Source organism: Euprymna scolopes, chromosome 22 (assembly GCF_053919585.1).
Source record: "Euprymna scolopes isolate OS-2025 chromosome 22, ASM5391958v1, whole genome shotgun sequence".
In the NCBI taxonomy this organism is placed as follows: Eukaryota; Metazoa; Mollusca; class Cephalopoda; order Sepiida; family Sepiolidae; genus Euprymna; species Euprymna scolopes.
The window spans coordinates 116768937-116792304 of record NC_136503.1 but is presented as its reverse complement, the minus strand read 5'-3'; the positions used below and the strand labels follow the sequence as shown (position 1 = coordinate 116792304).

At 31.7% G+C, this 23368-nt stretch overlaps 1 protein-coding gene across 1 annotated transcript in view; it reads right to left on the bottom strand.

Annotated features, from left to right (window-relative positions):
* LOC145243682 (integrator complex subunit 13-like) overlaps positions 1–23368 on the bottom strand; it is a 1170185-nt gene that overhangs the window by 305145 nt on the left and 841672 nt on the right. The window contains exon 7 of the mRNA XM_080106736.1: positions 3078–3162. Coding sequence (XP_079962862.1) covers positions 3078–3162 — 85 coding nt within the window. The remainder of the gene's footprint in view (positions 1–3077; positions 3163–23368) is intronic.

Below are 23368 nucleotides of genomic sequence, written 5' to 3'. Positions count from 1 at the left end.
GCTTTGCAGGCAGCCTTGCAGTAAGTGGATGTAGCAATTATTGCTTAAGGTGTTTAAAATTGTTTAACTACCTCCTGAAGTGACTCGTTGGCTGGCATCATGGTGGCAGTCCCCGGGATGGTGGTGAACCTCAACTTGTGATGTGAGATGAACCCCAACCTAGATGCGAGAGTTTAAGAGCTGCACCAAATATGACTTTAACCTTTGACCTTGACAAATGATGTGGACTATCCCTATGTTGGAGACCATCATCATGTCAGGTTTGGTCATGGTCGGTCCAGTGGTGTGAGGTGTAGGAGAGTTGCACACACACACACAGACACACACAAACGCTACTACTTTAAATATATATAGATTATACCAATGTGCGTATACATAATTTGTGTAAGCCAGCTGTAAGAAGAATATTTTAAATAACATGCAGTTAGTATACACTAGTTGGCTTTTCAAGCTCATTATCACTTTGCAAGGTTTGCTACTTTATCTTTTAAATACTTTAATACACTGTTGTCATATTTGGGCTGATGAATCTCTGTAACATTTGAAGACTCTTGAAAAGGTTCAGAAATGTATGTGTGAGTTATCATTTATCAGATGTGATGTTGTCTGTCTCAGTCTTTTCTATAAATATTACTACAGCTTGTGTATTTTAGAATTGTCTGTTTCCTACTTCCTTTGTTCCAGCTAGTTTGACTTGTTGGTCTAGTAATCTCCATCAATTTGCTGTTTTGATACCTTGTTATAATACATTTTCCTATGACTATAGCTTCTTTCTTTGTTAGCTCCTTACATCAAGTGGCTTAATGCCTTGTCTGGAGCCATTTCCATTAAAAATAAGATAATTCTAATAAAAAGATAATTCTAATAATATATATTAATATTTAATTTCTTTTTTTTTTTTTTTTTAATTTTCTTCCTTTGAAAATTGTAACATTGGTATGAGGCAGCCAAGCTTGCTGCCAACATTGCCCTGCTTTTTATCAAAACCAGCCGAGAGCTCTTTTTTGTATCCTCTTTGTTCCCTTAAGTGCAATTTAGAATAAGTATTTTAGTGTTTACCAAAATGTTCTTATTAGAATTATTCTTTACAAATGATGGTGTCATTTCCCAAAAAAATATCACACTTCTTTGATAATTCTATAAAATTGTGTTCAGAAACATTATCTTTTTAAAACATTTTTTTTTTAGTTTTATTGAATTTTGAACACAATGTAAAGGCCCTTACTATTTCCTCTTGTTTTATCTGCTGCAAAATCTGCATAAATAACAAAGAATCGTTTTTGATAAAATCAAAAAGAAATGAAACAAAATACAAAAAAAAAAATGAATTTGAGATTCATTTGTTCTTCTACCCTCAATTAACAGTTGAAGCGAAATCCTTTCTAAATGAAATTTTCTTTTCTTTTCTCTTTCGTAATATTCCTTTGATTTTGACTGTGAAAAATGTTGGTCTTTTGTGAAACGCTTTCATGCAAATTAAATTAATTAAAAATTTACTAACACTTTGACATCATTGATGACATCAGTGCCCACTTCTGCATGTGTCTATGTTAAATTTTAATGGCTTTGTTCATTTTGTTTCTTGCCGAAATTCCAAACACTTATTTCCTCTATTAGAATTTTTCTTCCTACTTAATAGAATCAAGTATATATATATATATATATATATATATATATATATATATATATATATATATATATATAAAGTATATAATTACTTACGAACACACTTCATCGTTTTACAACTCATCAGCATTTTGAATTTGAATCTTACTAGGTCCAGCCACACTGATGAGTCAAAAAATAACAAAATATTTGCCCGTGCATTTAAGTAAAATGATTTTCCATATAAATAATTGAATTCATTCAAAAGCATTTTACAAGTATATGTAAAGGGAAAATTATTCCCAACTAGCATTTAGGTAAAGTGATTTTCCGTATAATTAAATTCATTCAAAAGTATTGCAAACAAAATAAGCAAATAAATAAAACACATAGGATCCATCCTGGGACGAACATTCTTCCTTATCTTCATCTCCAGAATGAAATTCTAAGATGAGTCTCTCCTCCAACCTTGAGCACATGATGTAATGGGGCAAAAAGTGTCTGGTTAATTTTTATGTGTCCAAAACAAAGCTTTTAACTTTTCACCACCAATACCTTCATCCCCACTTGGCCCCCATTGATGAATGGCTCCTGTCTCAAAGAAGTACCTGCTTTGACAAGCTTCTAAGATTGACCTTCATCTCTGACTTGAAATGAAAGACTTACATCAAATCTGTTGCCAACGTTACTGGAAATTAACTCACTCCCAATGCAATTCTCTACTTGTATAAGAGCCAAATACATACTAAAATGGAATACTTTTGCCACATCTGGGGAGAAGTTGCACAGAGCACCCTATTTTGCCTTGGCAAAGTTCTAAAACTGACTTTGCAACCTAGTAGATAATGTTCTTTTTTCTTTCCTGCAGCCTCTTTTCCACAGAAGAGATGTTGTAAGCTGGTCTCTGCTCTACCGTTATTTTCTCAAGTGTTCATCTGAGCTTCAATCTGTGGCCCCCTCATGCCAAACTTTCACAAAAAGTACTTGATTCCCCCATTCTCTATCTATGACTAAATCTAAATACAAATTCCATGAACAAAGCTACTTTCTTAGAACTCTGTTTCACTGGCCTGCTTTTCCACTAACTACAACATAGTCATCTTCAAGTAAAAAGTTCTTGTTGAGCTGCCTCCTTAAATAATCAAACTCTACTCAATTGCCACCACTGACCACTGCACACTCATTAACTCTTATCTTTGAGTGGCTTTTGAGCTTTAATAAGTGCTGACTTGTTTGTTAAAAAATATATATATTAAATGCAGACCAAAACCTTTGATCAATGATAAACAACTGTATGCTGAAGATTGTTAATATAAAGAATATAAAAACGTGTTTCTATATTTTAAAAATTTCATGTGGAATTTCATTTTGTTCAGAATCTCAGCAGTTAACAATGCAACCCTGAAAAAAAAATACTATGCAAAATGTCGAAAAAAATATTGCAAAAGTTGAATCAATGGTGATTATCTTACTTTGCCTCTTGAGTTCTTCATGAGCGACTGCAGGATGCAGGAGTTCTACATCATAGTTGGCAGACGAATTGGAATTTTGTTCTTCCTGTAAACAACAAGATGAAGTCATTAGTGCAACTACGGATGGTAAGCAAAAACACAAGGCCGAACAGACAGATTTAAATGTTTTTATGATTTTAATTGTTTTTTTAAACATGCTCTTGAAATCATTATTACATTTTTTTGGAGTGAATTATTTAACAGGTTTCTTAATTTGCTACATTTTTCCATTCGATGGAATGCAATTTTTATTTTTAACATTTTTTTTTTATGAGGATAGTTTGGATTATTCAGAGTTTTTTGGTTTACAATTCTGCAAGGATCTGTGGCATAAAGGAGTCTTCTGGCGATTGAAGGTTCAATCGTCAGTGTGGGCATTACTAAGAATACAATTACAAATTAATTAAGATTTCTGCCAAGTCATGACTAGGGCTATGACAATAGACTATTCTTATCATTTTTTGACTCTCGAATATATATCTGACACTGTTAGACACAGTAAATCAATTAAGAACCACATCACTCTATGTAAAAACATATAAGATAGTAACTGCTATATTACCGGAGAGTCACAATAACGAAAAGAATATTCTCTTGTCATAGCCGTAGTCATGACTGATGGAACGAGAGCAATTTAACCCCATGAATTAACTAAAGACTCTGTTAGAAATCCTGTACAGATTCCTGGGTTCAGCAGAACAATTCTTGTGTTCTCCAAGAGGAACCTGAAGAAGGTCAGAAATTATGTTGGTTGAAACGCTGTAAGAATATGATCCAAGATGAGAAAAGGAATCCAAATAATCCAAAATTTTTTAACCTACAACCTTGGAGGTCAGAGGTCACATCAATTGAAACATTGTGAGAATAATAAGAGGAGAACAGTATTTTGAATAATCCAAACAATACTTTAAAAATAAATATAAATTGGAACTATCCTCTCGTTATTATTCAAATATTTATGCAAAACAGATTCATTTACAAATTCTAGCAGCAAAGATATTTTTTTATCCATACGAAAATTAATTAAAAAAAAAAAAACAACTAAAATGCAATCAGAATATTCAGAAAGTGAGAACAAACAGAAATTTTTAAAAAATACTTAGTTATATATTTAGTTTATTTATTAATTAGTTATATATTTAGTTTATTTATTACTTAGTTATATATTTAGTTTGTTTATTACTTAGTTAAAACCAAGAAAAGAAGAAATGAACCACAAAAGAAACAACATAAGTTAGTCGTGAAACTGGCAATGTAAGGATGGGCCAACACTTTACCTTTTCCATGTTGTATGAAACTAATTGCATAGTTGTTACTGTTATTAAATAGTAACTCAGATGATTGTATCCAATTTGGAAAAATTTTAAATTGAAATTTTATCAAGATTTCGACAATGATCAAAGATTTCAAGGTCATTATTTTGATTCTTCATACTGTTCTTATCTTGTGTTATTTTCTCAATGTTTTGAGCGATGTAACCTCCAACTTTCTCCAGGTGTATATCTTGTCGAACTCAGGAGTCTATCTAAGGCGTTTTTCTGTCAAACAATGGAATCTGCACAGAATTTCGGATGGAATGCTTTATTAAATTCTGTGGTGGAGTGAATAGAGTACTTGGTAAAATTCAGTTCTTCTGGAGGTTGAAGGTTCAATCCTCGGTGTGGACGACACTCAAAATATGTGAATTACTAAAGACTTCTACCTTCTATCATGGCTGATGGAATAGAGCATGCTACCCCCCATGGATTAAATAAAGGGTTCTGTTCCAAATTCCTTGAAGATTCCCGAGTTTGACAGAAAGGCTCCTGAATTCAACAAGATACATTTGAAGATGGTCTGAGGATATATCAATCAAAACATTGTGAAAATAATATTCAAAATAAGAACAGTAGTTTAAATAATCCAAATAATATGAACAATCAATCCTCATCTGAAAAATTCAGAAACCTAATTTCAAAGTCAATGTCATTAAATACTGCACTTCAGCGGCTACAATATCGACTAAGATGCATGTGTCTATGAAGAACATGACCTTAAAAAATGACTTGCATCTCTCTGTGACCTTGACCTTTGACCAAAATAAGCTAAAAATTAAATGAATTCCAAGTTAGACCATGTTTGGTGACGATTGGTTAAGCAATTGGTTGGCCACTAAACTATATACAAATAAACAAACAAACAAACAAAAACAAACTGAATTGAAAACATAACCTCAACAGACTAGTAACAGTGTTATCACAAAGGTCATCTCATACAAAGAAGATCCTCCTCTTTCTGAATAAGTGTCAAATACATCCTAAGATAGATTAATGTTGCCACATTTGAGCAGGAGTTGCTCAGAGTATCCTTTTCTTGCCTTGACAGGATTCAAGACCGGATTCGAAATCTAGTGGGTGGTGGCCTTTTCTACTCCTTGCACATTCTTTCCCACAGAAGAGATGTTGTAAATCTGTCTCTGCTCTATTTTTATTTTTATGGCAAGTGCTCGACTACTACTATTGATTATTATGGTGTTGTCTCACTGACCACCTGACACACAGTAATCCTTATCCTTGAGTAGTCTTCAGGCCTTGATAAGTGGTGAAAAAAACAAAAACAAAAAAAACAAACATAATCCCTAAGTCAAGCAAGCTATTTTCAAAACAAGAAAAAGATCTCTTTGTATTTCATTATTTTCATTAACTTAACCATTTTAATTTTTGCTGTTGTGCTTTAGTAGAAGTCGAGTGCCATTCCAATTATAAGCTTAATACTTTTTTTATCTTCCAATATGTTTTATTTCCGTGGAAGAATTTCTTACCATAAGAAATCATAACAATCTCTTAGTGAATTATCATCTCAGAAACTGCTTTATTTCCAACCGCAGAAACTTCCAATTAAATTAAATTATTTCTTTTCTATCAAACTATTTTTTCGCTCCTAAAAATGAAAAACTCTCAAAGTATGGAAATTTGAATGCAAACACAGTTTTTTTTTTATGTCTTCTTTTTTTCCCCTTAGTTTTGAGAAAATGCTGATAGGATATAGCAATGATTATAATTATTCTTTAAACAATAAAATTAATATATTAAATTAAAAAAATATGAGTAGAGAGGTAATTTCATTAAAAAAAAATCAATAATCCATAACCTAACTAATTTGATTATGGGAGAAAAAACAAAGGTCCAAATAGTAAAAATAATTATACAAAAGAGTACGTTTCCTTTTAAAAACACAGATGTTTTTATCTTAACATCTATATCATTTCATATATATATATATATATATATATATATATATATATATATATATATATATTCAGTAAGATGATTGATAATTTATCTGCATTACAACGAGCACTGTTCTTTCTTGTATTTTAATTACATTAGTGATTTTACTATCACATTAAAATACACTCTGCTCTTTAGACTACTGTTCTAATGCCCTTTAAATTTATATATATATATATATATATATATATATATATATATATATATAAACACACATATCTACAATATTCACTCAGCTTTTAAGTTTACAAGTTGACAAGGAAGCTAATTATATCTATATATATAAAAATGTAAATTTGGTTCGTTACAAAAGAATAAAACCATATTTCTACGTTACCAATTTATTTGAAATTTTCAGACAACCCATCTTTAGAGTCGAGGTATGTTTTTATGTTATTAAAATAAATTTACCTCGCGAATTATTAAAATATTAAATAAAATAAATATATTTTTTTAACCGTTACTGCGAATCTGTTCTGTTGATAAAACTGAACTTCCGGTTCGATTCATTTCACAGCCACGAATTGACGAAAGATTTCATTTTCTGTTAACTTGATAAGTAAAAAAAAAACAAAAAAAACATAATTCATTTGTTTATTTTCCAAATTTTTTAATTTACACATCTTTTCTTTATTATATAAGGCCAAAAAAAAAAAAAGTTTGTCGCTTGCTATGCTAAAACAAATTTTTTTTGTTTTTTATTTTTCTAATTTCAAATTGCACCATTATTGTGATGTTTAATTTGCAGTATATTTCAATTTAACTTTTATTATAAAAAGTTTGAGTTTATGATTTGTTTCCTACAAAAAAAAATAAATACCCTCTCTGAAAAAAACAGACAAAACTAGCTGATAAAATATGTAAGCCTTCTGGGGAGCTAACCGCTTCAATATAATTCCAGAAACATATAGTGAGAAAACACGGAACATTTTATATATTGAATATACTATATTTATAATTTTTTTATTGTAGGATTCTCCTGATCTCGCGAGTTTTTTTAAATCTCAGTTGACAACATTGCATCACTAAAAAAAACACTACAGGCTTAATGTAAACAGAATGTGTTTACAATATCGGTAAATTTTCAATGGGTTTAATTACATGATCATTGATAATGTAACCATGTGATTGAAATTTAATTTAAATTAACCACACGTGGTCACAAAATGAATGCCAACACTCAAAGTGTATACACATTTTGACTCCTCCCTTTACTTAAAAATTCACCAAAAATCAGGAAATTAACGAATTTTAATGAAAATTGCAGTATTTTTCAAATAATGATCGCAGAATATAATGAACTAATTATTTTTATTTAACTCTTCGTGAAAATGTTTTATTTTGTTTAAACAAAAAATACCTTTACTAAAGTTAGGTTTTCAGTAGTAAATAAAAAACGCAAGAATTTATTTTTGCTTTTTTTAAAGCATCGTAATTTGTAACAATAAAAAATAATTTTTACAGTAACATTACGAAAAAAGCCCCTAAAGTCCGTATTAATGAATTCGATATAACTCAAAGGAAAATAAATTCTCGCATACTATTCAGAAAATTAAAGATTCAATTAGATTCCTATTTCAGTCACCTAAATTATTTAGGGTGAAATGAGTTTAGGAATTTATAGCCAAACCTAAATATTTTTTTTTGGTAAATATCCAGATACGCTACTACAGAACACGACCACTCTAATTTGTTTGGGGGGAGGATGTGATGTTGGGGGGCGCGCGCCCCAACATCACATCCGCCCCCCCCCGCACCCCCAATGTACAAAGTAAAATCTTTGGAAAATGTTAAATGGTGTTCTAATTGGTAAATGTTGGTGCGTTACTTACGGAAAATTTGAAAATTCTATGTTCCAGGTAAAAAAACAAAAAAAAACCAGATAAATTACCCCCCCCTACTCCAACTTGGTATGCTTTCCTTTTCTGATTTTATTTCTTTTTCAACTAATTTTAAATTTTCCACCCAAAAAGCGCTATAATGTACTTTTGAAAATTAGAAAATTCTATGTCCTGGAAAAAAAAAATCCCCTCCCCCAACGTAGTTTGCTTGGTGAAGCCGTCGTTTATGCTACAGCGTGCATGCGCATAGCATAAACGGAAGCTGCAAAATGGTGGAAAGAAGTTCGTGGGTTCAGGGGTAAATACCATGCAAACGGTAAATTTGCCCCAAGTTTGACTATTAGATTCATTGTCAGCGACCTCAATTACCTGTTAAAATGACCATCCCTCTTGAAGAAGCCCGCATAAATCGGGCGAAATGTTGAGTATCCAGGTCCTTCCACCTCCATTTTATTTCATACATATATATATATATATATATATACTAGCTGTACCCGGCCACGCATTGCTGTGGCTCAGTTTGTTAAAATGGAACACATGTGAAAGTAGAGAAAAGTTTTATTCTTTTTTTCAAGAGAATGTACAAATTATTTATTTTTTTTTAACAGACGTTAAGAAAATAAACAGAAAATACTTCCATCATTAATTATGCAAAAAAATGAATAAAATGTTGATTTAGTGTTTCAATATGCTTATAAATTACGATAAAACTTGCTGAGTATGCACTGTTTTACGGTTGTTGTAAAAATGGAATGGAAACTTAAATTTCGCTTCGTTTTAATCTTTCTTAATTTTTTAATTGTGCCCCCTTCAAACGAATATAATCAAAACAGTAACATTCAACAATTGCACTTTATGTATATAAAACACAAAATATTTATTAAAAAAAAAATTAAAAAAAAAAAAGTTAATAACGAAAGGGAAATAATTCCATTTTTAAACGAAAAAGTTAGTTTGGTATATCCTTTTTGTTATTTTTTACATAAGTCCAGCTTACCATTCACATTGGAAATGTCGCCATTTATAGGTTGTCTGGTACGTTTACAATGAATAAACACTCCAATCTAGTAGATGTATCAGAATTTTTGTAGAAATTTTTTACACCCCTATCACGAAACTGCGAATAAAATATAAAAATCTCGTAATTTCTCTTTTAAAAGTGGGTTGTTTATTTTCTTTATGGATTATACTTCCAAAATAAACTATTAAAGTTGTTTTAAAAGTAATAGAAATATTTTTTTTTATTTAAAAAAAAAACAGTAATGAATTTTATGAACTCAATATTTTTCAATTTTTAAACTTTAAAAATCTATCAAAATTTTTCTATTGATTCTATTTTTACTACACTTTGATAGTGACCAAAAGGCCAAGTAGACTACAATTTATTGTGGACCAAATCACTGCGGGGGGGGGGGTGACATGTGTAGCTTCCTCTCGGTGCACCGCAGTGATTCCCCAACCAGAGCTGGCAATCAATCGATTTGATTGAAAAATGGGAAATTTCACCGACTTCAATCACAATAAAATAGAGGAGTGTGAAACAGTCATTGATCATCATTCAATCCCAGGCAACATTGGATCTCCCTGCTAGCATATATATATATATATATATATATATATATATATATATATATATATATATATACACACACACGCGCACATTTTTTCATATATTTGCGCCTGTGGAACGTTTATTATACTTAAATAAAACACAGATTAGTTCATTTAAAAAATCCATTAAACCATGTTAATTTCAAAGGAAAATAAGTATTAGTTTATATTATTGAGTTGAAAAGCTTTAAGAAAATTATCAATCGTTTATAAGTTCAAAAAAAGACAAAAATAAAGTATGTGAGAAGGATGAGAATAATTTGAAAATAATTCTATTGTATATAACTTTACATTTGTTTAATTATCATTTCCTTCTCTTATATATATATATATATATATATATATATATATATATATATATATATATATATATATATATATATATATAATATATATATTATATTATATATATATATATATATATATATATTATATTATATATATATATATATATATATATATATATATATATATAAGTTTATGGGGAAATATGTTTATTCAATTATATTTCACCTTTTATTCATACCAGTACTTTAATTTATGAAGCTCAATGTAACTACAGAACAAATATATATAAATGACAACGTCTATATTCAAAATTCTAAGATGTTGACCATTTAACCATTTATTTCTTGAAGTACATTGGAATGCACAATTCTTGATAGCACCTGTTTCGTAGCGCAGAATCATTAATAAAATTATTATGTAAATTTTCGAATTTATTCCGCCCTTTACTCATCAGAGGAAAAAGAACTTATCAATTTTAAAAGAAAATAAATGATTATGAAATCTGAAATTGAAAGAGAAGTTGCAATTATTTTTCAATTTGTCATACCATGTTTGAATTTTAATCTAGTCACTAACATCAAATATCAATACCCCTTCTGTCAAATCTCGAGTCTGTAGATTGAAAATTGACAGAGTAGTTTGGTAGGGAAATGTACACACACGCACACAATTTCACTTTTATAAATATACAGATATATCGTTTGTAGGATCCATAAAGGATAGAGTAGTTTCTGTAGGATATCTTAAGTATGAGAACTCAATTCGCAGGTTGGCTGAAGATGCTCTATAAGGTTGAACTAAATTAATAATGAGATATGGTTACCTGATTTTAACTTTTATATACACAATAATAATTATCAATAATTTCAGACATGACTTTGTGGCTTTGTTGTCGCAAACTCGATTACATTTTTGTTAAAAATATGACACAATTCTGTTCATCTCCAAAAATAGAATTTAATTCCTGAAAATTTACGATTAAAGTAAAAAAAAATTTTTCTAATCTTGCATTAAAAACAAAAAAAACTTCCAAATTTCTAATTCTTTTAATATTTCTAACCTGTCAATTCTTCTACCCCAATTTAAAGCTTAAACTAATTCCTTATTTATTAGAATCTTAACTTGTGCTTTTCTCATCTCTCGCACGTTTTTTTTTTTTTTTAATATATCATCCCATTTTTATTTATTGCGATGATACCACTGGAGCATAGGGTGGAGCAGGTGCTAGTGTGATTGTAAGAATTAAAAGTAAATGTGAGTAAATTCAGGAAACTTTTAACCAGCAGAGTGTTAGTGATGTTAACTATATCAATCATGTGTACGCAGTTTGATGATGTATAGAAATGAAAACTTCCCAGTAAGGTTAAGGGACATGCATTGCATGGAGATAAATGATATGAGAATATACGATGGATGTGTAATGTGAATCTTAAAGACTTAGATCTGATGAACTTAGAAGAAGATTAAATCTGAACAATATAAAGAGATGTGTGCAGAACTGGACACTGATGGTATGGCCATATTGAAAGAATTGACAAGAATTCTTCGGGTAATTAGATGTACAAACATTGAGGTAGCAGGGTAAGGCCAAGAAAAACATGGGAGGATGTGATAACAATGAACCTGGGGGAAAGAGGAATAAATAAAGACCTCTCAGAGCTTAGTTTGGAAGTCCATTCTTAAAATCTGTCCAACACATGCCAGCATGTAAAGCAGACATTAAACTGATAAGGATGAGGCCGATGATGACGGAATTATAACAAAGTGATCTGAATAACTTGATTAATATGAAAAAGGGATCCAATTTATTAAAACTATTAAGTTAAAACATTGTCAACTCCAATCATTGGCCAATCATAAATAGAAGCCAATCAAGAGAAAAATCTATTTGCAAAGTTCTGAAGGCTTTTCCTTGCAGGATGCTGGGTAGTGCCAGAGAGATGGAGAAGTGGCAGTTTCAAACAATTTTGCTTGCCATTGCAGGTTTCACAGTGGAATGAATTAACTCATCTTACAAAACTTTTCTCATATGAAAATCAATTTTTAATGACATTCGTTAAATGTGATGATAATCAAATTATTACCATCTTAGACATCTTACGTTTTGAATATAGAGAAATCTTTATCTTTTGGAAGAAGGATTTTATTTTTTTTATAAAATGTCTGGGTTTTTTTTTTTTAAAGAAATTTGAAATGACCATTGATTATTTGAACTACAAGTATCATTTGTTATTTTCACAATGTTTAGGTTGATGAACCAGAAAACTTCTTCAGGTGCTTCTTTTCAAACAAGACTTCTACTCGAATTTGTGAATCTGTATGTTGAACTTTAGAAGCCGAGTAGAATTTTACTGAAGAATTTGAAGTATTTTACCAAACTTATTGGGTTTAGGCATTAAATAACCAAAAAATGATCATCAGTGACTCTAGTGTTGGAAAGCTCTCAGAAAGAGGAGAACTGTGGAAAATTGTTGTGCGCAATTCAGTCATTTATAGTATGTGAAAGAATTGCGTATAGAAAAAGTTCAGTGGAATTACTGGTAAGCCGAGAGAAGAAGATTATGCAGTTTATAAGCAAGAATTGTAAAACAATGGATAAGAACTCGCGTACAAATAATATCTAACTAGTAATGAAATTCTTGAGAAGTTTTATTACCATTTTATTGGCACCATTGTAGCACAGAGTGGAGCAGGTGCTAGTGTGAAGAGTTAGGAGGGAGAGGGTCCATTCAGAGTTTTGCCAAGGGACTGTGTACACAGCGTGATGATGTATGGAAGTATAACGTTGCCAGTGAAGGTTAAGGAGATACGGACGGTTTAACGTCTGGTTTACATGCTGGCATGTGTTGGACAGATTTTAAGAATTGATTTCCAAACTAAGCTCTGGCAGGTCGTTATTTATTCGCGTTTCCCTCAGGTTGATTGTTATCATATCCTGCCATGTTTTCCTTGCCCTTAATTTTATCCCCACTTTACAATCCTTTCTCTTTTCTTTCTCATTCTATATTCTCTTTCCCTCTATTTATCATCCTGTCTCTCCTGCTCCAATTTCTTCTCATTTTTTATTATAAGCATTTAATATCTCTTACCACTCATCATTCACCCATCATTGAAAAGATGAAAAGTCGGCACAGCCACATGATAACAATATAGTCAAAGTTTTAATAGTACAGCATATTTCAGAAGTGTTTGGGCAATTTCAAGTCTTTATATCTTTATAGTGATGATGATGATATCTGCTGAACTATGAAAGGTTAAACTGGTACCATTTTTAAAGATTTTTCATATTTTTCAGATCAACCAGAAAAGACGTTTTGCATTTTTGAATTTGCAAAAATTAAATACTGGACATAGTTCAACATGTATTTCACATAAAAAAAAAGAAGAAATTAGAAATGAAATTCATATTGAAATGTTATGTTAAATTTATGAAGAATGGTTGTTTGTGTGCAGCTAAAAAAAACAGGACGCCTTCCAACTTCAAGTGATATGGTTGAGTGAGTTTGAACTGCATTTGAGCAGAATTCCTAGGTAGGGAGCTTCAACTTCCTATAACTGTATGGCATTTCTTAAAAAGATGACACGTTAGAAGCTACACTTAGCACAATAGTTTCAGGACATTGTACCCAAGACTTATGGAACACTTTGTTTTTGTTTTTTTTATAGTATTGACATCCAAACATATTATATTAATTAACCAATGGCATGTGTAAAATCACACACGTCATATCGATACATTATATCAATAAAAAGAAATTCCATTGTCATACGAAACTGGCTACTACAAAGATATTTACAAAATGTAAAAAATGGTGGTCACATGATGTATCCTCCAACTATATACACCACACATCAAAAATCAACTTGTGTGCTTAAAACCACCTTTGACATTCAAAAGTAAATATTAACTATTTTGAGTCAGATTTTTCATTGATTCAATCAGTTGAACCGAAATTTGAGACAGCCTATAACTTAAGGGTATTTCAGCTAAATGTGATCAACTCATCGATCGTCAAAGTCTCAGGCATTTTATTTTTTTACACATCATTAATGTTTATATAAAAAACAGGTATTTACTGGAAACTTTAGCCCTTTAGCTAAAGTGGTTTAGCCTTTATGCGATCTTTAATTTAAAAAAAAAAAAATGGAGACATCTGGAACATCAGATATCATGCAACATATCCACATAAACAATTCTAAGAGTTAAAATTATTTGTTAATAAGCTTGTTAATAATACATTTTTTCCAAGGTTTTGAATATTTACTTTTACATATAAGCAATAACTAAGAAGAATAACATAAATAGTCTGTTATGGGTGACAGAATGAGAAAAATCTACTCCCCATAGATTAAATAAAGAGTTCATTTCTAAATTCCATCATTCTGCATGTTGCCTGCGTCACTTGTTTATTCATTATTTTTCTGATGTACTATGTGATTTTTATGTTCATACCTTGTTTGAAATATCAATATGAAGTTTTATATTTGTGTAGTCTAGCACATGGCCAGCAGCTCTGAACATACTACTAGGTTTGTGCATTGGTATGTATGAAAAAGGAGAACAATATATAAACAAGGTAGAAATAGGGGTTCACAAAACTTTTACAAAAAGTAAACAGTATATAAATGCCCTCGCTTGTAGCTTCTTAGTTCAAAGTCTAAATTGAAGAAAAAGGTAAGCAATAATGGAAGATATGTACTAAATTGATTGAAAAGGCTCAAAAGGAATTCTGTTCAAACGGTGCAATTGCGAGGATCATGTTCAGTCCAGATGATTCACTTATTGCAACAGAAGCTTAAATTGATGTTCTAAACTGATTCATTCTTACAGCAATAACAAATTTGAATTGATATGCTCTAGAGATAAAGCTTTTATTACACTTGTGGCCATTTTGAAAAGGACTGATTTAATAAATGAGGCACTTAAGATTTATTAAATAATTCAAAGGTTAAGCATTACTGTAAAAATTATCAATCACACACACTCTATCTCTCTCTATATGTGTGGTGTGTGTGTATATATATATATATATATACACACACAAATGTTTCCTGTAAAAACTAATTAATATTACTTATATATTATACTAGCGGGGGTACCTGGCGTTGCCCAGGTGTTTGTAGGTGTGCGTGGTGTTAAATAAAAAAGAACCTGGGTAGGGGTAGGATCGAACCCGAAGCCCTAAGGCGAAGTTTGAAAATAAAATCGGCCAGTCAGAATGAGTTAGTAAAAGATATTTGAATTTATTTAAGTAAGAACCAAATTGACAGGCGCGCGCCCGGAAGTCGTCGAGCGTTACGACGACGACAATGACCAGGTTTGTTTGTTATAAGCAAAGTAAAAAAAGAAAACAATGCTAAAACTTAAGCGGGAAAAAGAACACAAAAAAACTAACATAAGGCAAATGAACGATGAAAACAGAAAAACGAACATGTGAAAAATGGCTTAAATGACATGTTTCGATATTAAAATTTAAAAAATCAGTGGGTACTCGGGTGTTTTTGGGTGTGTGGTCGGGGGTGGATAAGCGAAGTAAAAAAAAAAAACCAGAAAAACAAACGTTATGTGAAAAATGGTTTAAATAACACTGGTTCAATATTTAAATTTAAAAAATCGAAAAAAAAAGAAGACATATCATATCACGATTCGAACCCAAAACGTTTAGACAATGAACCAACGCGATGTACATGAAATTTGTTCAGTTTTTCAACTATTTAAAGTAAATCAGGTCGTGACGTCATCTGGCGCATGCGTAGAACCGGCTGTCGTCACGAGAAGACCATTTTTGTTGACCCCCACCCCGTCGAAAATTGTCGATTTCGGGGTGAAAAAAATGAACGTTTTTGGCCAATTTTTCGATATTTTTCGAGCGAAGGATGGGGCTTCGATATGATACCGAGTTTGTGAATTCTCATTGTGTCTGTCAAAAGTTTTTAGCAGACACACAAACATACATACATACATTTTCACTTTTATATATATACATAATTTTTTCAGAATGTGAGAGAATATATAATTATTTCCACAGCCAGACAACATCGCAGCTCACAAGAGCTATGACAGACAACATAGCGGAAGTCCAAGACTCAAGTTTCGCTCTCATTTGGGCTCATAACTTAGTTCTGAACTCGGAATTCAAAACCAAAGCCCTGCATGCGAGGCTATTTCACCGCAGTTTGCTTGATTTGTGATAGTTGACAGACTTTCTTGTGTGTGTGGCACATTTGCTCAGTTGGTAGAGTGCTGGCCTTGCATGCAAGTGGCTCGGGTTTTGAATCCCAAGTTCAGATATGTCTAACTGATAAGCACAAATGAGGGCGAAACTCTAGTCTTGGACTTCTGGTTTGTTTGCTGTTATAGCTCTTGTGAACTGCAACGTTGTCTGGTTATGGAAATAATTATATATTAGTCATTCGCAGACAGATTGTTTTGTTGTTGTCTTCAGTGTACCAAGACTAATATCTATCTCAAGCCAGAAATTGAACTTACAACCATCTAGTTGATATGTGACAGTTTTACTCACAGAGCTATGGGATCAATGCTTTTAAATATCTCTAATTTTTTTATATGCACACCACTTTTAAAATGCACCATTGGTCATTTTTACAAGCATCACTAGAAGTAAGCAATAAGCACGCATCATTTAATGGGATACAACTTTATACACACTTTAAAAATCTATATATTATTATATATCAACATTTATTATATAAGCATTAAAATGTTTATATAAAGTTTATCTATATAGCTCTATTTTCTATTGAGCATCTTTGAAAAAATATTGTTTTGAAGTTCATTTAATCAATATATTTGAACTTGCTTAATATATATATACATACACACAAGTTTTATGTAGTTCTCTTAACACATTGTTTGGTGTGTATATAAAGGTTATTTATAGAAGACAATAAAATGCAGACGTGTAAACACAAACTGAAGTCAGTAATATTTAATGTTTCAGGATATGTTGAAAAGAAATCAATTCAATGCTTGATCGTAAGAATGCGAGAACTAAAATACAAATTATTTATTTACAAACTATACATTATAGATGCCCTACTCATATCAACAAAACCATAATACATATCCGGAATTTGTAATGTATAGGTTCTCAATAAATTAATAATATAACTATAATATTTTTCAAATAAATATAAACAATTATTTTTATGCCTACAGACATTAGTGTTTAATGCAATCATAAGTGTAGGACATGATAAATACTGCTAGTCACAAAGTCACCCTTGACTCCATAGGCTAGCATCTTTCCTCCAGGTCACCAACATTTAACAGAGAAAGGGAATAATTAACTGGTGTGTGTGTGTGTGTGTGTGTGTGTGTGTGTGTGTGTGTGTGTGTGTGTGTGTGTGTGTGTGCGTGTGCATGTGTGTGTGCGTGTGCATGTGCTCTGTTTTTGATATCAAAACTATCCAATATCTTGGACTGTACATATGTGAATGTATATCTAACGTATAAGGTTGACTTGTCAGGTTGTCAAATTCAGACTCCAATAACATTTAAGGTTACAAATCAAACTTTGTTTCTGACGAGTCAATTTTCATATGTTATTGCTGTCCCATGTTATTTGCAATATAATAATATACTTCCCTGCAATTTCAAAAATTACTTAGTCCAGCCCAGACAAGTGATCATATGAAACATTTCCAATTAACTCAAAAAGAAAATTAATCAAAAAGATAATTCATATGCTAAATTCAAGAGTATAATCAGAGTTGTCTGCCTTATGTACAAACAAATAAAAAAATAAAAACTACAATGATGTCACTGCATCCCATGCAATGCCGGGTAGGAAGAGTTAGTAAATGATATTCTGCTGTTATGGCTGTTTTCTGCTTCTTAACTTTCAATGCAAATTTGATCAATAAATTGATTTTATGGGTTGATTTTTATAAATAATATTAATAACAAAATCCGTTACTTAGGATGTTATTAATTCTGACCAAGTCATAAAAATATCTAATGGTTTTAATTTGACTTGAAAACCATCATGATATAGCAAAGTGTTCATCTACCATACATTTGCATTATCACTAATAATAGCTGTTGATTTCGCCTACCTCAATGCTCAATCCAAAAAGTAGTCATCCACAGACAAACTGTTTAATTGTATCATAGCCCTTAAGTGTGGTTAGTGAGTGCTACAAAACAAGATGAAAGCTTAACCATCTCAAGTCAACAATTCTAATAATTTGACCCTCAAAAGCATCATAAGTAACTGAAATTTCAATGTTTTTATAAACAACTACGAAAGAGTGTTTCATTCATTTTACAAAGATAAAAAATAATGGGTGGAATATCTTATATGTCTTTATCCAGTTTTTTTTATCTTTTTCGATAAAGACTTCAACATATGGCAGAAATGTAAGTATCCAACAACATAAAAATCTGCATTTCTCAATCTAGAAGCAACGCTTCTTGCTTTGTGTGTGTGTGTGTGTGGAGAGAGAGAGAGAGAGAGAGAGAGAGAGAGAGAGAGAGAGAGAGAGAGAGAGAGTGTAGCACAAAAACCAACAACTTTTCTTTAAATAATAATTCCAATCAGTTTCAACTAAGAAAGTCAAAATTAAGGGGAAGATACAGACTGTGTATGTGCGGGGAAAAGAGACAGGAAGTCATTCTTTGATATAAAAACAAGCCATACAGTTTAAACATAAGTCATCTGATGATAAAGCATGAAATAGCAAAAATAAGATAGAGCTCTAGCAGTTTGGTAAAAAATCAGCTTTTCTTATTTAGAAGGGGGAAAAAAAGCAGATTTCAAACAAAAACAATGGAGAACTCACACTCATGACTTAAGCAGAAATGCTTTTATTTTTCTTGATAAAAAAAAAAAAATGTGGAATTCTGTTAAAAAGCAACAAACTCACATTTCCTATATGGTTACATATGCATAGATTTTGTTGAACAATTTCCGGAATCATCTTTCTCTTCCATTTTTTTCACCTAACAAACAATGAGAAAAAAGTGTGGGTGTGGGTGGGGGGGCATTCACTCCTTTCCCTTCATTCTGTATAGATTTTATCCCCCTCCCCACTTCATGTATTCTTATTTTTTCTTATTGTCCTCTGACTCTCTCAAATTTTCACATCATTCCTTTGACAATGTCCTCTCTGAATTAATAACACATCTTTTTTATTCTCTTGCCTTTTACATATCTGGCAAGGGTATAATTTTGTAGTCGGTTGTGCTCTCTACAATATAAGGACCATGTGCAGAGGTTAGGTTGAATAATTTGAACCTTTATCAATGGAAGAACTACCATGCTATTATCTCTCTCTCTCTCTTTCTCTAAATTATATATATATATATATATATATATATATATACACACACACACACAAGGTGTTCGAAAAGTAATGCCTTCTATTTTTTATTCTACTCAAATGAATTAGAGAAGATTGCAAATTACATTGTTATGATGACTGAACTTATGCATTCATAACCTGAAAGTTTCATCTCTCTGTTGCAGATATTGACGGTGTGAGACTCTTAAGAAAGTAGAATGCATGTCAGAAGCAGAAATGTGTCATTGAATTCCTGGCAAAAGTTCATTGAGAATGTTGGTGACGATGCAGAAAAATAAATTCTGGAGCAAAGAGGTTCCTCATTTTAATGGTATCACTCCGGTTTTCATAGCTCTTCAACTTTTTGAGCTAATAAAAATAATTACTTTTGGAACAACCCTTATGATATATATATATATATATATATATATATATATATATACACACACACACACACACACACACACACACACTGAATTAAAGCAGAAATAAAACAGTACTGAATGACGTTTTGTATATACATATATATATATATATATATAAACACTCAATCAGTAGACGATCCAGAATTTTTGTATATGACTAAAGTATCATCCTCAGCACTGAGATTAGAAACGTTTTTATATATGACTAGTGGGGATGCTCGGCATTGCCCGGATGTTTGGAAAAAAGTGTTAGATGGCAGGCAGACTCGGACCCGTGACGTGAAGGCGGAAAAGAAAGTGAAAGAAAAGCTGAGATCTTACCGCTACACTACGACATGAGAGGAAGTGAAAAGCACTCAAATTTATCGATGTCAATCAAAAAGTTGACTTGCTAAGTGAATGAGTACACGCAGGTGCAGAAATGAACGTTTTGCTGGAGGCCAGTTAAGCTTCCAGCTTTAAGCAGTTTTATTTGTTTCCCCACAATGTTGGGGAAAACTAGCTCCCCCCAAAAAAGGGGGAGCTCTCCAAATGAATAGTAATTGTCTGATATGAAGGATTTCCTAACACTGATCAAAGCTTTTCTAGAGAAGGCCGGCGAATGATGTTCGCTTTGATTAGTTTCACTTTATTCATACGAAAAAGTCCTATATATCATGTTCAATATAATAATCGGTAGATAATTTTCTTTTTTTAAAAGGAGTCACCACTTATCAAGGCCGAGGGGTCACTAGAGGATAGGGATTAATGAGTGTACAGTAGTCAATGGGACAACATCGTAGTAATCGTTGGTAATGGAAATTTGGTAAATTGGATTACTTAAAGGGACGGCTCATCAGGAACTTGTTTACATTGGACTTGACGACAGCCCAACCATATTGTAGTGAGCTGGAAAACAAGGAAATAGAACAGAGTTCCACAGATGTGCAGGTCTAAGAAAGAAGCTTTGTTCATGGAATTTATGTTAAGGTACAGATAAAGAGTGGGGGGAAATTATTGATAGTGGTTTCAGATAAATGAGTGTTTTTCGTGAAAGTTTGGTGAGAGGAAACCATAGACTGGAGCTCAGATGAGCACTTGCGATGAAAATAACAATAAAGCAGACACAGGCTCGCAATGTTTCTTCTGTGTGAAAGAGGTTGCAGGGAAGAGAATAAGCATCTCTCACTAGTCTACGAAGTTTATTTTGAACTCTGTTAAGGAAGGATAAGTACTTCTAGCAGATCCTGCCCAGATGTTCGTTTACTTAACCAGCATATCGACCTTCATTGGGTCATTTAATGCTATATATAAAATTTAAATTTTTAGATGCTTTCGGAGTTGATTTTTTGCTGGGTATATTTGAGTAATGTTTTGGCATAGTTTGTTATTTGATGGCATTTATATTTTATGGTAAAAATTTGCTCTTTTTAGGAAGTTTAGAATGGTTTTAATGTTTTCTTTTTGGAAGAGTTCTTTTAAGTTTGTGACCTTGTAGTTGTGTTCACAAATTTTTGTGAGGTCATAGCAGTCAAGTAAAAAGTGCTTCACCATATAAGGTTTGTGACATCACATACATTTGGGAGGATCTTCACTTTTTAGTATGTGGGAGTGAGTTATGTGTATGTGTCTTATGTTATGGATATGTGATAAGGCGACTTCCTCTTTACATGATTTTCTGTAGTTTTTTTTTTAAGTATAGACATAATTTGGAAGAGTTTGTTGTTTTGGCAATTGTTCCAGCTTTCTTACCATTCTTTTGTAATAAAATTGTTTATTGAAGATTTGAAGTTTGTGCATGGGACTTTTATGTCACTTATTTGGAGTTTTCGGGAATTTTTGGCTGCCATGTCAGTTTTTTCATTTCCATGGAAACCATAGTGACTAGGAAAAAAGTTTTGTGTGGTATGATAGAATGGATCTTTTGTAACAGTTTGATTAGTAAATGATTGTTTCATTTTTATTTTTTAATGATTCTAGTACTGATAATGAATCTACAAATATTATGAATTTCTTGGAGTTTTGGTTAGTGATAATATCTAGAGCCAAATTTATGGCTGTAATTTCTGCACTATAGATTGAAGAGTTATTTGATAACCTTTTCTGCCGAATCGTGTTTTCTGAAATAGCAGCACATTCCACTTTGTTTTGATCTTAATGTCCAATTTGGGTAAGAATCCAGAATGTTGTTTAGTCTGAAGGGGTGAGTATTGGATTTAGTATATATTGTCAGGTCTAGTATAACTTTAGGTTGATTTAATAGCCAGGATGAGAGTTCTGTGAGATTTTTTCGTGAATGCTGGTTTGATCTATTGAGTTGTTTTTAAGTGGTTTTATCGTTTCTTCCATGTAAAGACTAAAGGGTTTGATTACATTTTCTTTTTTTTTTTTGTTTTTAATAGATAATAATTAGTAAACTCTACTGAAGAAGATTGAAAGTGAATTGATAGGCAGAATTTGGGGTGAGGGGGGTTTGAGTTTTAGATAATATTGTAAGCCTACTTTTTCACGCCACAATTTTAGTGGGAGTTCATAGGCTTCAGCATATAAGCTTTCTATTGTGGAGGTTTTGAATGCCCCCAAGGAAAGTCTTAATCTTATGTGATGGATGGAGTCCAGAGTTTTAAAATAACTTTTTTCTGGTTAAACCATATATAAAGCTTCCATAATCTAGTTTGGCTCTTATCAAGGTTCTATATAATTTTAGGAGTGATGAGCAGTCTGATCCCCACTCAGTATTTGTTATAATCTTTAATAGTTGTAGACTTTTGAAACGTTTTTGTTTTAATTATTTTAAGTGAGGGATGAAGGAGAGTTTTTTTGTGAAAAATAAGTCCCAGAAATTCATGTTGGTCAGCTATTTCAGTTTTTGCTCCTTTTAGGTTGAGAGTAGAGTCGTCGTGCATTTTCCTATGATTACACAAATGGACACATTTTATTTTGGTTGCTGAAAATTAAAGCAATTTTCTGTGGTCCATTGTGTTAGCTTGTTTATGCACATCTGTAGTTGGCATTCTGAGGTATAGATATTTTTTATGCATGGCAGATTACAAGGTTATCCATATATAAGGAGCCACTTATCTCATTGTTTAGACAATTTACACTATTATTGATTTTTATATTGAAGAGTGTGATTGATAAAATACATCCTTGTGGAACTCCTTCTTCCTGTATTTTTATGTATGATAGGGTTGGTCCGATTCTTACTTTAAAACTTCTATCAGATAGAAAATCTTTTATCAATATAGGTAGTCTGCCCTTTAATCCAAGATTGTATAGGTCTTTTATTATACCATGTCGCCATGTTGTATCGTAAACCTTTTCTAAATAAAAAAGATTTCATGTTCTTTTTAAATGAAAATTTCTTTAATAAAGGTTCTGTTGCCCATTGTTCATCTTTTGTTTCTGAAACCACTTTGTATGTTGGCAATTGAGCCGTTAGTTTCCATTCACTTATTAATCATTCTTTCAAATGTTTTGCAGAGACAACTTATCAATACAATTAGTCTGAAATTTTGTGGATCTGAACAGTT